Here is a 16,691-nt window from a genome sequence, read left to right as displayed (position 1 = left end):
AACTAGTTTTATATCACTTATTTAATTTTTTTCTAAAGAAATGTAAGTTAATTCTTTATATATTCGTCTTGTATTTTTCTGACTTTTGTTCCAATTGTAACTAACATATTTACCAATAAAATTATTAAAACACTCATAATATATTGCTTATGTAGAATTTGATTTTTTTCTTTAAACAAAGATGAAATTAAAAAAGTTTCTATTATACAAATTAAATCTATAGAGCCAAAGCAAACGAAGTCGTCAATCTTTACAACTAGCTGTAGTCTACTTCCAAACAACAAGGCACCTTCAGATTATAGACAATCAAGTAATATGACTCCATCACCAAAAACTTGGTGTGTGAAATCCAAAATTCTCACTAACAAATCTTCATTGAGGTTGGTAAATTTCAGTCTTTTATATTAAAAAGGTTAATTTTTATTTTTAGCTAAACATGGATTCAATTTTTAAGAGGTATTTTATTATAAGGATCTGTTTTAAATTGTTAAAAAAAATTTAAAATTAAATAAAGTACAAAAGATTTGTTATGATAAAAAATTATTATAAATTTGATGAAATCATGGTTGAAGTTGTTAAAAATTCAACACTGAGCAGTTTTTTAATGAATAACAAATGAATTTAAACTTATCTAATTCTTATTTGATAATTTTTTTGAATAAAATATTTTAAAAGTTTTAGCGATCTCTTGATTGTTTAAGCTCTAAATATTTAAACGCCATATGTTCAATCAGATGGGGATGCGTGGAAGTAGATAAGCAAATATTCTTGTCACTAAAACTGATGAGTGAATCTTTATGTGATAAAGATGAAACATTAGTCAGTTTGTCTGTGATCGGTTCGGATTCTCAATATTTCAGTGTTGGTTTGCATTTCTTATGTGTTTATCATGATAGTTTTTTCAAGAAGTAAAATTTGTAAAGAAATAGTTTTACATACATAATGAAAAACATAAAAAAATTTCATATAGTTTATTTTAAATAATGAAATATTTACAAAAAACACATTTGTATTTTAGATGATAGACAAAAATAAACGACTGCTTAAGAAAAAAAGCTTATCACTTGGTCTTAAAAAACATTATAATGTCACAATGGCGTTTCAAGCTGATGAGGATAATCGTGCATATCAAGCACAACTCTGCATCAAACATTACGTTAACAAGTTGTTTGTTGTTACTATTCTTGAATGTAGAATGTTTTACTTTAATAGTTCATTTTAAATATAGTACAGGTTTTCAGTGTTTATTATAAAATTACCAATGTTTTTTTAGAAATTCTTCAATGGCAGTTAAGTACACTGTTCCATTGTTTGCATTTACCGGTAACTACTCCTTAAAGTTCGACTGTTATGGTAGCAAGGGTATTTACAAATTGCCTATCACAAGTTAGTTTAGTATAGTCTTGTATAGCTTTATATTTTTATAGATAATCAATTAAATTTTTAAACTTAATTGAGTTACACCATAATAATATCTCTCAATAATATACTTTGTAAAGAACTTATAATGTGCTGGTATTACAATTTAAAAGCTGATTTTCAGCATTGTAATTTAGCATGATGATAACAAGTTTTTAAAGTTTCTGAAACGTTCCTTTTTAGTAAAATATGTTCATAAAAATTAATTTAATCTAACGACTGATAATATAATTACATTTAATTTATAAGTACTATTTGGATTTAAATGTTTATAAATATAGGTTTTAAAATGTATGACGACCTTTATTTTGATCTGGTTTTTTTAAATTTCAAAAACTAATTCTACTCCATAACTATTAATAATAAAACGTTTTTTTAACTAAGTAGTCATATTTTGTTCGGCATTAAAAAACTACATCCTAGAAATTCTTTAAACAAAATGTATAAAAAATAGTATTATGAAACATGAAAATACCTAAACAAAGTAATGCGACTATATAGATTTAAAACAAGAAGCTTATGCTTCCAAATTCAAATTAGTTTTGTTTTGTTACATTAAGAACATTGCTTGTTGTATTTTTAATGTTTATTTATGCTGTAAATTGTATTAAATTTAATCAACAAGGTAGTTAATTTTAGTAGAAACAAAATCGAATTTTTTTTTTACTTTCTTATAAACTTTGCGTTGTAGCAAAAAAACTTTTTCGTTTAGTAAACAAAACTTAAAGCTTAACTAATAAAGCCTTGTCTAAAAAACGTTTTTTTAATGAATGAACTTAAACAAAACTATACAGTAAACATTGTATTTTTAAATGACTTGAATACTAGATATTTACTTTTAAACTGGAGTAAAATTTGTAATTTTTTTACAGATACAGACAATAAAAAAATGATAAGTATTACCAACACTGGTAAAAGAAGCGCTTTTATAGTTGCAAAGTCTAATAAGTAAGTTTTATTACTAGTTAAATTGATTTGACTTCTCAATAACTCTTAAAATTTTCTATTCTGTTTATTAAATCTTTGAAAAATATTACAACTAGAAATGACAAAGTAATACTTTAAAAACTAAGAGGTAACATAGATTTATAACAATAATTTTTATAGTAAAGAAGTTATTTGTTCACCTTCAAGCTACATCATTAGACCTAATCAAAGCATTGAGTTGCAAATTAACTTTGCCTCACACGAAAAGGATCATTCTATCGTTATATGGTAATGTTTACAAAATATTTGTTGAGTGTTACTATATATAGTCATTAAATTAGTGTCTTCATTCATTGAACAAGCTTTAAAAAAACGCTAAATAACGTAGAAAGAAAATGTTTTTATAATAAGGATATAAAGTTGTTTTAAAAAATCACAGTTTTTTTTTTAACTTAAAGTATATTTTTACCTTTTTAACTAATAAGTCAACTTTTACTAAATTCTTCTTTTCAAAATACTTGTTCTCTTTCATATAGTTTTAAATTGTTTTTAAGAGTGAATAAAAACTTTTTTTTTCTAAAAAAAAACAGTTATTCCTACTGTTTCTAAAAATTATTTTTAAAGCAAAACTACTATTAGCACTGTTTTTATTTGTTTTCATAAACAAGTTATTCAACTACTGAGTGGGCTATTTCTGTAGTCTTTTAGACGTTATTTTACAGGCATGGTAGTGAGTTAAGCCGACAGCTACTTAGACTTGCTAAAAAAAGAGGCGCCAAGCCAGAAAAGTACATTCAAAGTCGGTTTGAAAATGAAATTAAAAATATTGATTTCTCATCACCATTCTCTAATCAAGGTAAACGTTATGCTTTTATCTAATGTCTTAGTTAAGTATATTAACAAACAGATAAACTTTAGAAATAAACAATAATTTAAATTATCTAGAAAAAATTGAAAAAATTTACACTATAATTTAAAATTATGTAGTTTTTGTTTATTGGTTCTAATTTCTGTCTTTGTATGACTATTTTCTAAGTTGTTGTAAACTTGCATATCACAAGCTTGACATGTTTTGAACTTGTTACAAAAATTGTAGAATCAGAACTCGAGGTAACGGATGATGGATTTATGCACAGATGCGATCTTAAAAATTTTTATAAACAACTTGACAAAGCTGTTTTAGAGGTGAGCATGTTTTGATTACTTAAAAAGTTTATCTACAATAGTTATTTGATGATTTGATTTTTATGATCTGTTCATAAAGCTTTACGCAATTGTTTTTGTACACTTTTGAACTTTTTTTTAACTATGATTATTGGAGTGTTAATGAAGTAAAATGTTCTTTCTGTTCTACATAATTCTCTGATCGGTTTTTTACTAATTTCATCATTTTTTATAGTTTGAACTTTTGGAAGACAGGTGTTCTCCAAATAGTAAAACAAGTGATACTTATAAGGTAAGTTAAAATATGTAACAGTAACTAAGTTTTTTAATAAGTCTACTTTTTACGTCATAGTACTGCAACTCTATTTTTAAAGTTGTTACCAATATTCATGTTGTTTGTTGAGATATAATGTTTTAAGTAAATTTTCTATGTTTGTCTATCACCAATCGAAAGTTTATTATGTTAAAATTGGAACCATACTTATCACACAAATATATTTTAATAAAAATAAACTTTTTGAAAATAAAGCCTTATTACTTGGATTATTTTAATTTTTATACTAGTAAACATACTTAAAAAATCAATGCTTATTTTATCTAAAGTTTATAGTCTACTTAAAACTAATTATTTTGTTATGGTTTTCAGAAAACAGTTTGTTGTAAACCCATAGTAAAATCGACATCTCACGAATTGTTTGAAAAACACTCTGATGAAGTTATAAGCAACAACATCATCAAAATATCTACTGACCATTTGAAATTTCCTACAACTAAAATCGGAAACTGTTCAAGTAGGTTTCTTATAAATAAAAGTATTTACAAAAAATGTGTAAGATTTTGTTAAAGTAAGATAAAAATGAAACTTTTTGACAAATTTGTCATTATTTAAATTATAGTTAAAATCAACTACAAATTAAAATTTCACACAAAATTTTAATTTATAAAAACTAAGTAACATGCAAATTAAGTAAGATAACATAAAAGAATACTTTTAGTTTACAGTATCATTGGAAAATAAATTAAGTTAATATAAAATTAAAATAATGTTTAACTGAAATTTAGTGATCTACTGGATCAGGACTCAAACATTTTTTGCAAATGAATTTTCTAAATGGGATTAAATAAAATGAGTATAGAAAGAAAACGTTTTTATTAAAAAATAAAAAAATCGCACTATATTTACATTAAAAAAACTTTTGGAAAGACACAACAGCTTTCCAACAGTATTACGGTGTTTTTAATTTCAATTGATGTATACTGTAATAATACAAATATTTATGAAGATTTTCTAATTGCTATACAGAGGTTGTAAACCTGGGACCCACGAAAATATAGATTTTGCCCGCTAAATCAGGTTTTTTTTTTAAACTTACACTAAGTATTCTGGGATTTCTAATAAAGAGTTAAAAAAGTTTAAATAAACTAAATCTAGCGGGATCTTAATTTTTAAAACAAGATCTGGATCCGGATACAGGTTGATCCTAGTTTTTGGATCTGATAGACCACTAATAAGTATACTATTGTTTCTTTTTCGTATACATTTGTTCGAAAAACTAATAAGTTTTAGTTCAAAGTAGATGACAAAGTTGTAGAAAATTACTATCAAATTGTTTGTGATTGCTTCTAAAGTTTTTTTTAAATGATATATTTCCCTTTTTTTTGGCTATAAATAATGAGTTTTAACTATAATCAATCTTAAATACTAATAAGTCTTAATCTATTTCTAAAACACTGTTAATCTTTTTATGCATATTACCATTCGTTTTTACAGTGTAAAAAATGTTATTTTTTTAATGTTTTGGTAAGCGTTGGTTGATTATGTTTATTATAGTATTACTAGTTCCTCACAAGTACGTTTGTTTGCAAGTACAGACCAATTCTCAGACTACATTACTTTTTTTAGATAAGTATTTTATCTTTGTTGTCAATCTTAAATAATTTATTTGTTTAAAACGCCACTTTTAATTAAAAAACTCTTGCTAACACAAGTTAGTTTTGTTGTTTTTTATAAATCTAATACTAGTTTTTAATAACTTTCTTTTTTCAAAGTTTAATTATTGTTAAGTTTTTTTTTGTCATTACTTTAATATTATTAGGTGTTTTAAGTTCCATTATTATTTTTTTTTAAATATTGGATCATGTTTTAAAAATTTTAATTTTCTAATAAACTTTAGCTGATTAAGGCCAGTTTAACGTAACTATTTTTTGTTCAGTCAAGCTGTATTTTTAATTTATGAGTGGCAATTAACCCTGTTGATAGTGATAGTTTGGATAATTTTAACATAAATTCTAGGAAATAATTGGTTATAATCAAAAAACTAAATTTAAAATCAATTTATATCTAATGTCTAACCTAAGCTGTGTAGACAGAACGAGTGTCTGTATTCAACCATTTATAAATTTATTTTCATTTTGAAGTGAAGTCTATTACTTATACACCCAATTTATTTAATAATCGTTAATACTTTCGCATTGTGTATTTAATTTTAGTTTGAATACTTTTTATACATTTTGAATTTAATTTTTTTTTTGTTTTTATATTACCTTTTTTGCATATTGCGTTTTATTGTGAATATATTTAAATATTGACGAGTAAGGTTAAAAACACTTATGTTTATCTTATTTTAACAATTCTTCTCTAAACTACTTGTTGTAAAAAAAATTTTCATAATTTGTCGTCAACACTTCTAACAATAGTAATTAAAAACATTATAATATATTTTTGGTTTTTAGATATGTTCTCAAGTTATAAATTTAGTTTTTTAAATAGTAATATAAAAGTTTGATATTGCTTATGTTTTTTTATTAATCCTACTCTTTATGTTATTTTCTATTGATCATTTTCTATTTGTATTTTAGTTTCTTTCAAACACATTAAAAAATCATTTTATAAAAGTAATTAACAGCTGTTTTTACAACAGAAAGAGAACTGAAAATAGAAAACACAAGTAACTTATTGCTTAAATGGAAATTAGTCACAACGCTTCTCAAATGTAAGTGATTTTTAAACTTAATTACAAATTAAACTATAGATAAAAGTAGAGGTTAATTTTTTTATTTAGTTTTAATTTTAATTATGTAAAACGAAATGAAACATGCTTTTGAATATAATGTAATGGATTTCAAATTTAAACTAAAATTTATCGTTAGTAAGTTTTGTAGTAAATATTTTTCGTCTAATTTGCTAGATTAAGTTTAACATAAGTAATAAAACTGTAGAATGATGATGATTTACTTCTCTTTTTTGAATAACAAAATCATTACATTTTGACAAAAATTTTTTTGTTGATTAATAACTTTAACTGCCATGATCTACAGACTTGATATTTTTTTTTTATCAAATGGAAAGTGTTATAATACTAGACTAACTTACTTAAGTTTAACAAAAATCCAACACTTGTTGAATTTCCTAAAACTAAAATAAGCTTTCTTATCAACTTACCTCGTCCATCAAAATATAGTTTCTGCATAAGTCTGTTTATATTTAGCATATAAAAATTAAGTGATAATGATTTCTTGCAAAAAGAAAAACAGATGCTATATATTTGTAATGTATTTTTTTTTTGCTTAATTTGTATTTATATGTTTTTTTAATTAGTTAAAGCATGTTTTTAATACACACATACCTTAATATAGAAAAAAAAAATATTTAAAAAATCAACTACAAGATTGCTAGAAACTTTGAAATTTATAGTTTCGTCTTATGTTGTAAAATAATTTGTGTAAACAATTATTAAAATAATAAAAAAGAGTTTGCGTTCAACTATAGTTATGAAAATATGTTTTTATTTCTATAAGCATCTGTTTTCAGTGAAATATAATCAGTCATAACGATTTGTTGTTTATTATGTTGTAACGTAAGTGTTGGTTTTATAATTTTTTTTTTTTGAAATTTTGTGAATTTTTTTCTAAATACAGCAAAGAGCTTAAATGAGGCTTTTCAGTTTCCGAACTTCAATAGCAAATTTCAAAAACTAAAAGCTAGAAGTTCAACATCAATACAGTTTAGTTTTGTACCAAATAGAGTTCGAAGATACCTAAAACATATGCAAGTTAAAGTAAGTTTAGTTTAGTGCGAATGATTTCTATTTTACTTATTTTTTAGTTTTGAAACCAAATAGTATATATTTTTGATTAGTAAAAGTGTAAGACTTTGATGTTTTCTTGTTTTCTTTATACAAAAGGTTTATCTTTCCTATTTATTATAAATTTTGTGTATCATTTTTATTTAAATATGTTAGTAATGTTTACAATCACTTTTATAAGTTTATCTGTTTCTAAATAATTATTAAGATTTCTAAAACTATGTGCAAATATTATACTACCCTACATTTTCCTACTTTTAATTTTCTTACCCCTACTTTTCATTTTCTAAAAATTATATTTGATTTCATAAAAAAAAAAGTTATATAAAGTTATTAAAGGTAAAAGTGCTGTAGAAAAGAAAAATAAGTCTACGTTATTTAATAAAAGTTTAATATTTTACAGGTTTACAACCCCGAAAGAAACAAGTTTGAATCTCTTAAATTTACACTTGAAGCTAAAGTTAGTTCACGATTTATTTTTATTTAAGTAAGGTAAACATTATAAATAACTAAGCATTACTAACAAAAGTTTGTTTATTTAGTGTTCTATTGTATATTTATTTTTACTACATCTCTTATTAATCGAAATTTACAGTGATGAAATAAATATTTTTAGGCGACTGATAGAACTCAGAAAAAAGCAAGTATAGAAAGCAGTTTTCATTCACAAATACATTCGTAAGTTTAAATGTATACTTTTTATCAAAGGTGGTCATAAAAATCTTTTGCAAGAATATTTGAGCAAATTTTTTTGAACACTTTTAAATTTTGACATCGGAAAATTTCTTAAATCTTTGTTACTGTAGATAAACTATTATGGTGTTTTGTTTTTTTTTTTAATTTAAGATTTTAAGTGAAAAACTTTAAAGTTGCTTTTTAGTCATTTAAGTTGTACTTTAAACATCTGATTTTCTTGAAAATTCAAGATTTTTAAATTTTATGCGTTATGTTATGCAGCATCTTCTCAATGGACAATCGTATGTATTAAATGGCCAATTCTACTCTACTAGTTTTATCCACATAGGACTCATTTTACTTTTTAATCTATTTCTGTACATAGTTATAAGCTATATTTAAGACCTATTACTAATTCCAGGGTTGCCACTTTACCTGGAAAAACCTGGAATTTTACAATTTAGGCAAAAAAAAACCTGGAAAAACATGTAAATTGATAAATTTAAAAAAAAAAAAGGAATTTTTAAGTTTGAGTTTTTGTTAATTGTTACAAAATGGATAAAATTAAAATACTTATAGTTTTTATGATTTAGAAATCTGTAGTTTTAGCTTACTTTTTTGTTATGGAAACAGTAATGTTTTAACATTAATTTTTGTTGATATTCTTAGTGAGTAGAAGTCATTAGGAAAGAAATAAAAATATTACTTTGTAGTTGTAACAAAAATGTTACAAATATTTTACAGAAAAGTATGAAGTGAACACAATCAATTTTTTTTAACAAAAATATAGTAAACAGTGCACATTTAATATATTGTCATTCTTCTATTTTAGCACAAGATTAATGTGTACAAGATGTACAAAACTTGTACCATATAAACCTTCGGAGTGCTTGGATACTTTTTTCTTTCAAAATGTAGAAATGGGAAAATATAAGTCATTAGCCAAATATAATATTTTAACTAATTATTGCAACTTAAAAAATATCAAATAATCATTTAAAAAATAGTTTAACAAGAATTAATATAAGACAACACGTTCAAACTAAGAAAAAAATTATATAGGCTTTTAGCTATTCGTATTAAACCAACATAACGGCTTTTGAACAACTACCTTAGAAGAATTTAGTACAGGTTTTAACAAAAAAAAATAAAGTGCAATACTTACAGTGACTCTTAAGTAATTTATAGTTTTTCAACATCAGTTTTTTAACTAAATAATAACTTACTACTAAAAATTATCAAAAAAAGGTGTGCTTCCAAAAACCCGGAAGAAAATCTGAAAAACCTGGAAGAAATTAGGAAAACCTGGAAAAAAATTTGAAAAAACGAGTGGTAACCCTGTAAATCGTTTATAGATTATTCAATTAATTTTCTGCCAGTAAAATGGCTAGCATAAATCCTTTGCTTTTTATCAAACATCAACAAACACATTTAACAAGGCTAATGGGAATCATTCATTTTAACTCGCATTCATTTCAACATTTTACTCTCGAAAGCCCTATGAAGAGTTCGCCGGAATTAAATGTAATTAAATTTTGTAATTTTTCTACTCAGCTACCTGATAGTTTTAGTGCTTAACAAAATTACAAATATTTTTTCAGATGTGAGTTCTATAGGTTCTGTATAGAAAGTGTGAACTAAACAGACAAAAAAGTCATTATTTACAATTTATATTCTTTTTTATTTTAAACTTATTTTCTTTAAGTTTTCACAGCTTATTCTATAATTATTATTTTTGATATTTTGAAAGAAAAAAATTGGTTGATTTTGATAATTGCTCAGTATTTTTATTTTATCCGACACATGATAGTTTTAACAATATTGAAGGTATATTTCTTAAAAGTATTTTTAATTTTAGCCCAAAAACAAAAAACAAGTAGACATAGAATTAATTTTTCATTGACTAAACCATGCATTTATATTCGAAAATTATATCTTTAAAGTTTCTACTTCCTAAGAAAAGTGACTACTTTTTGCTTTAATATCCTTGATTTTTTCCAATCAATTAAGCCAATTTTATAAAAAAAAAACTTTAACTTTGAATTTAGTTAATATGCATTTATTTCTTTAACTTTAATATAGTAGAGAAAACAAATTCTTAAATACATCTACAAATTATAAAAACCTTGAAATTGAAATTAAAATAAGTTGTAGCAATCCAGATAAATAACTAAAGTTTTAAAACAACTTGAATATTATAAGTATTTTAAATTATTTATGTTTTTAAAGTGTTTAAAAACTTGATATTTATAAATTTTAGTGAAGCTTAGTAAAAATAGTCTTAATTGGGTTTTAATATTTATCAATATCAAGTTAATTACAATAACTTCCTTTGCTATAGATATTTTAATTTAAGAAAATAATAAATAACAGAAGCAACATTTACGTTGAAAACTGTATGATTGAATTTTTAAATTGCAAAACATCAACCCTAGCCAATAAAAAGTTGGTTGTATATAATAAAGACAAATATGAACACCACGTAAGTTATCAGTTTATATCAATTTTCCTTTTTTTTAATTAAAATTTGTTTAATTTATTTTTTAAGGTGTGTATTCTACTATTTAATACAATCATTTCAATATTTTATACTGGAATTAAATTATAGAAATACTTTTAGATCAGATCATATTAGTTCTACTTACAAAATGTAATTTCATTTTTTCATAGATTATGATCATATGTCCTAGTAATATATCACTATTTTCACCGTAATAATATAATAAAAAATTGGTTTATACCAGGGGCGTAGCGTGGGGAGGGACACTGGCGCATGCGTGCCACCCAAAAAAAGAAAAATTTAAAAAAAAGAATGTAATATCTTTATCCTTTGTAGTTTATTTTTTCTGCTTAATTTGCTTTTTTTCAACTATGTTTATCTAGTATTCAAAAAGTTTAACGAAATTTTGAATACTAGTTAGTGACAAGTTAGGAAAGTACATGTTATTACTCAATATACTGATTCGATGCGTAATTGCAAATGCGCACCGATCTTGATGAAAAACTCCATAAGGAAAAATTTTATAAGTTCATTAACTTCATAAGAATTTAGACTCAAACAGTACGCAATTAATATAGCGCACCGCTGTAGTATAACCTTATGGCAGATTATTTTTCTACAAAAAGTTTACAAAAATACGTCACGCTTAAAGAAAAATTAAACAATTTTACAAACTTTTTTTTTTATGCTACATTGTCAGACTACTGCTAGTTTTCTGAACTCTATTTTTGTAAACATACAAGATAAGCGTGTCAGCCTATGAGAAATAAACTTTATTTGTAATTTTCATTTTAAACAAATACAATCAAATAAATTAAATTTAAAAAGTATACTTTCAACTATTTTACAAAGTTGTAATAAACTGTAGTAACAGTTATAAAGTTGATCTATTTTAACTTCTGTGTAACTTTAATAACTTGAGGTGTTGTTATTACTGTTGTATTGTATATTAAAGAGATTGATACTTTTTCGTAAATAAAACAGATACTTTCGTTTTATTGAATATATTTATTTTTAAAGATATAAAATTTACTATAAGTTATAAAAACAATTTTTATTTAGTAAGTTTACATTTTTGCAAGTATAAGTAATTCTAATGAAATTTATACTTTTATTTAATTGTTTAATTTTGTAATATATAAATATTTTTTAAAACAGTTAACAAACTTATTTTACTTAATAAATTTATTTCAATTATACTACTTATAAAAAGTTTTTTTATAGCTAATTACAAAAGTTTTGATTTAAAGGATTTTTTGAGAATAAAATTTGCGCACCCCCTGATCAAAATACCACGCTACGCCACTGGTTTATACTATAGTGTTAAGTATTTGAATTTGGTTTAAAAGAACTAATTAAATCAAGTATATAGGTTTCTTTTAAAACTATAGTTTACACATATTATTTTACTACTTAGTTATACAGTAGTTACCAAACTATTTTAGTAAAAAATGTAGCTTTTACATTAACTATTCTACACTTTTGTACTTTTATTGCTTTACTTAAATTCACATTTTCGTATTGTAGTAGTAATTACAAATAAAGTTATGTGTTTTCGAAACAAACATTACTGTGTTGAATATTTTGCATTTAGAAATGTTAAGGATGAACAAGATACTAGATAAGTTTTACTTTAAACTCAATTATTTTTTTTTTAATTGATATATTCAGTTTAAGCAACTAATATCACATTTATAATCTTAACTTTAAAAGTAACCGAAAAAATTCTAATAGTAATTGCTTCATTATCAAATATAAAATAATTTGCAGGTTGTACTTGAAACATTAGATGCTCCATTTACAATCAAGAAAAAGCTAATAACAATATCGTGAGTTTACATTGTTCTTTAAGTGTTATTGTAGACCTGATATATATAGTTTTATAAATTAACACAAACAAGTTTTTTTTTTCTAAAAAATTGTTGTAACACTCTTTAGATAGTTCTATATAATTAAATAGCACAAATTTAGTTATACTAAACTCTATAAAACTCTTTTAATTATTTTTTTTTTTAATAATATTAAATATGTGGAGTAAATAAAAATCTTAGTATTTATTATGGCAGTTTTAATATGTATGCATAATAAAAGCTTTAAGTATCTAGTTTCATTAAGTAGTTAAAAGTTGGTATGGTAGTTGTGAAGCTTCCATAATGTACTTAATTGACTAGTAAATTAATAAAAAACGGCTGGATAACTTTAGAAAAAAAGTAAACGTATTAGAATATAATCTTGTGTAAATTAGTTTGTAGTAGCATCTTGGATTCAAGTTTATAAGTATGTTAACAAAAGTTCACGGCTATTCATGTTTAATACTTGTATATTTTTAAATTCTTTTAAACATTTAAAAAGTTAATATCAAGTTAATGAAATAAAAATACATCTAAGTGAAGACATTAACAGTAAAACTATATAGTTTTTAGATGGCATCAACTAATTTTTTTTGTAAAAAAATTAAACTAATAATATATTTATTCTTCCACTTTACTTGAAATTAATTATTCAGATTTTTGGTATAGTTGTGAGTTTCTGATGAAATAGGTTGGTTATTTCAAAAAGTTGAATTTAAAACATAACCACGTTTTGTTTAAAGTTTGATGGTAAAACTTAACCATCTTTTAAATTCTCAAATGAGCTGTTTTAACAAGCCATGTCGTAGTTTTAGTTGTGGTCAGTTAATCACAGCCATTTTAGTGAAAATATGTTTTTAAACCAATAATGTTTAAACTAGTATAATTTAATGGTGTTCATTGCTCAATTATTAGCAACAATTATTGACTAAAACACATATGCTACGAAAATTATTAAAAGATCACGTTATAAGTATTATTACAACTAGTATTGAGTATTTTAGAAGACTGAGTAGAAATATATATATTCAGTTTGCTTTTAAATTCAAAACATAAATATTTATTTAAAAATTTCAGACCAAGATGCCTTACAACTATCCCAGTATATTTCAAATCAGATAAAAAGGGAAAATTTGAAGCAAATTTGGTTTTGAAGACTGATGAAAATAAAGAAATCACCATTTTACTAAGAGCTTTTTGTTATTAATGCTTTTTAGATTAATGTCAACATTATGAAAAATTTTTAGGCAATATTTGTTGCTGCCTTATATTTATTTTTTGTAAAGTTTGTTTAGTTTTTTCTCTAACATTGCATTTCCAATCCTTCTTTTATACTAATAGTGAAATATTAAAATGAAAAGATATCGTAACTTATTAAAGTTTTTGTTTAGTTCTTCAAAATTAAGTTTCCGTATTTATATATTTCTTGTGTTTTATTTTGTTAAATACTCGAAAACAGAACTTTTATAATTCTAGTGATATGTTAAATTTACTAAATTAGTAATGTCTTGCGCTATTTAGCTTGCCTTACTAAAGTGTATGAACAATTTTTTGAAATCAAAATATTAAAACTTGAAGAACTTGATGTTTATGAACAATTTTTTAGCAATTTTTTTTTTGTTTAAACTTCATTTTAAAATAAGTTGATACTTAATTTATGATTTCTTGTATTGCACAAAAGTTACAACACACGTTTTGTATTTTTTTTCAGAAATTTTAAGATCAACAGTCACCTTTAAGTGTTATAAAAATGACATGATTGCTAAAAATTACAAAATATCTAAATTTTAATGTTACTTAACAAAATAAACAAAATAGAATAATAAAAGGCTAAACTCAAACGTAACGACTTTTTATGAACAAATTTATAAATATTTATTTTTGTAGTTGTTAAGAATGAAACAAATACCTAAAGAAACTACGCTTACTACAAAAGTTACAAAAAAAGTTTTAAGAATGCAATTTGTTAAAACTTTCAAATCTGAAATTTTATAAAAATAAAGTTAAGTCAGTTAATAATAAGAGTAGTTTAAAAAACTAAATAACGAAGTTTATTCGTGTAAAACGAACAGTATTAATCTGATGAGTGATGATATATCATTGGTAATTTAACTTCTTTTATAACTGCTCTTTAGATTTTTTTTTTAATTTAAGTTAGCCAATGTATTATTTTAAAAACAGTTCAATATATAATTCATCTTTAATTTTATTAAACATCTTACAACCTACTTATTAAGGTAGTTTAATAGAATCTCGATGACAGTTTATTTCTACAACTTAATACACTTCTTTCTTTTGAACTTGGAACTTTACTAGATTTTTTAAATTAAATTACAAAATGTGTTTTAAATTTAACATAAATAAAGATTTTAATACAACGAAATTAATTTTTAGTCTAGAAAGTATACGTTTGAAATAAACGGCTTTCCTGGTATTATCCCTGCGTTTTATGTTTAAAGCCTACTTTTGCTTTAAAATATTCTTATCATATAGAAGTAAAAAAATTCTAAATATTTTTTTATGTACATTTAAAACAAATTTAGTTAGTTATCTGATGAAGCTGATAAAGATGTAATGAAATTGACTAAAAATATTAAAAACAAAAGAAGATATACTAAAGGTAAAACAGTGTAGAATAGAAACGTGTAATTTTAAAGAGTAATATTTACGAAATCTGTGTTATCAAGATTAAAATTGAAATATAAGTTATTTTATTGTACTCTTTAAAATAGTTAAAGAAACATCAACTATTTTAATACGAGAGACTCGATGTAAAAAAATGTTCACAACGACAGTTACATAGGAAATAAAATTTAAAAAAATAGCTTTAGTAAACTAACTTTAACTGAGGTTTACTTCTTACTCAAGGATTTGTTAATATATTTTATAAAATTTTTAAACTTTGACGGTGTAAATTACGACGATTTATGTCCCAACAACTAAATTTTGCTCTAAAACTTACTATACTAAATAATTTAAAAATAGTGCTTTTAGAATTTAAAACTATTTAAAGAAAATTTCACTGAGGCATGTAACTTTTATTAATTTGAATTTTCTGATTTTTAAACAAGAATAGCCTACGTGAAACTTTCTATAAACCGTTTTAAGTTTTGCACAATGTGTTTTTGTGATAAATTCCACATGTAAAATAACTTCCAGCTAAAAGCTTTAAGGTCGCATTTTTTGGGTCTTATACAGTTTGCATTGGGGTTGTTTACTAGTATGAAAATTTCTTCAGACCATTTTAAATTTTTCACAAGGTTGTTTTGTGAAATTTGCTAAACTTACAAATTTCTGAGCTAAAAACTTAAAGGTCTTTTTTATAAGCACCCTAATGAATGACGACTAATATACTTACTCATTATATTACTATAGTTTATAAAATGATTAAAAATTACGCTCAAAATGTTATTTCCTAGGACCTAGTGCACGAAGAACCTTCCAGGCTTTAATTATCGAGTTGCACACCAAAGATATCGAGTTGCAACGTTTTGACTAGGACAAGACTAAAACTCTCAAAAATTACTAAATGTATACATATAACGTCAAGTCTTGTTTTCAAAATCAAAACAGCGTATAATATATAATTACATTGTTGTTATGTTTTAATAATTTTTTGAACCTCTAACTTATTTATAAACTGTCTATTTTTTGTCGCAAAATATCAGTAAATTTCATGAAAATAGCTGCAATTAATATATATTTACCTTTTATTTATAACCGAATCTATCTTTTACTTTGGTTACGAATGTACTTTTTAATTAAACTTGTTAGCAAGAGAAACTAAAACATACCGTTTTTTTAATATGAAAGTTAAACAACCTATTTTTGTTTTTTATTTAGATAGAAAACATAAAACTTTCTGTTTTCTAAAATCATTAAATAAATTTAATAGTATTGCGAACAACGTTTTATACTAAAATAAAGCTAGGTACAAAAAGTTTTTCTTTTTAAAAGCTTATAAAGTTATATAAAACTGTTAAACTTCACAAAGAAGTATATACATTTTTAAGGATAAAAAATATCACAATTTTAAGAATATTAAATTGTTTCTTAAAAATAAGATTGTTA

At 23.5% G+C, this 16,691-nt stretch overlaps 1 protein-coding gene across 1 annotated transcript; it reads left to right on the top strand.

The window, feature by feature from the left end:
- The first annotated feature begins 244 nt into the window (after positions 1-244).
- LOC145843022 (uncharacterized) lies at positions 245-10,905 on the top strand. Its single transcript, XM_082950492.1, has 16 exons — positions 245-380; positions 735-861; positions 1,019-1,164; positions 1,274-1,386; positions 2,292-2,367; positions 2,527-2,634; positions 3,069-3,202; positions 3,443-3,531; positions 3,746-3,802; positions 4,157-4,301; positions 6,432-6,503; positions 7,429-7,568; positions 7,999-8,055; positions 8,212-8,273; positions 10,644-10,752; positions 10,891-10,905. The coding sequence occupies exons 1-16, from the start codon at positions 316-318 to the stop codon at positions 10,903-10,905; spliced, it is 1,515 nt and encodes a 504-aa protein (XP_082806618.1). The 5' UTR covers positions 245-315.
- Positions 10,906-16,691: the final 5,786 nt, after the last annotated feature.

Source organism: Thalia democratica, chromosome 8 (genome assembly GCF_965202585.1).
Source record: "Thalia democratica chromosome 8, ktThaDemo2.hap1.1, whole genome shotgun sequence".
NCBI lineage: Eukaryota > Metazoa > Chordata > Thaliacea > Salpida > Salpidae > Thalia > Thalia democratica.
This window is presented reverse-complemented; position numbering and strand designations above follow the sequence as displayed.

Coding starts and splice junctions, on each gene's coding strand:
- LOC145843022 (XM_082950492.1), top strand. CDS start 316: ATGACTCCATCACCAAAAACTTGGTGTGTGAAATCCAAAATTCTCACT. Junction 2,635..3,068: donor GATCATTCTATCGTTATATG/GTAATGTTTACA, acceptor GTTATTTTACAG/GCATGGTAGTGAGTTAAGCC. Junction 3,803..4,156: donor AAACAAGTGATACTTATAAG/GTAAGTTAAAAT, acceptor TATGGTTTTCAG/AAAACAGTTTGTTGTAAACC.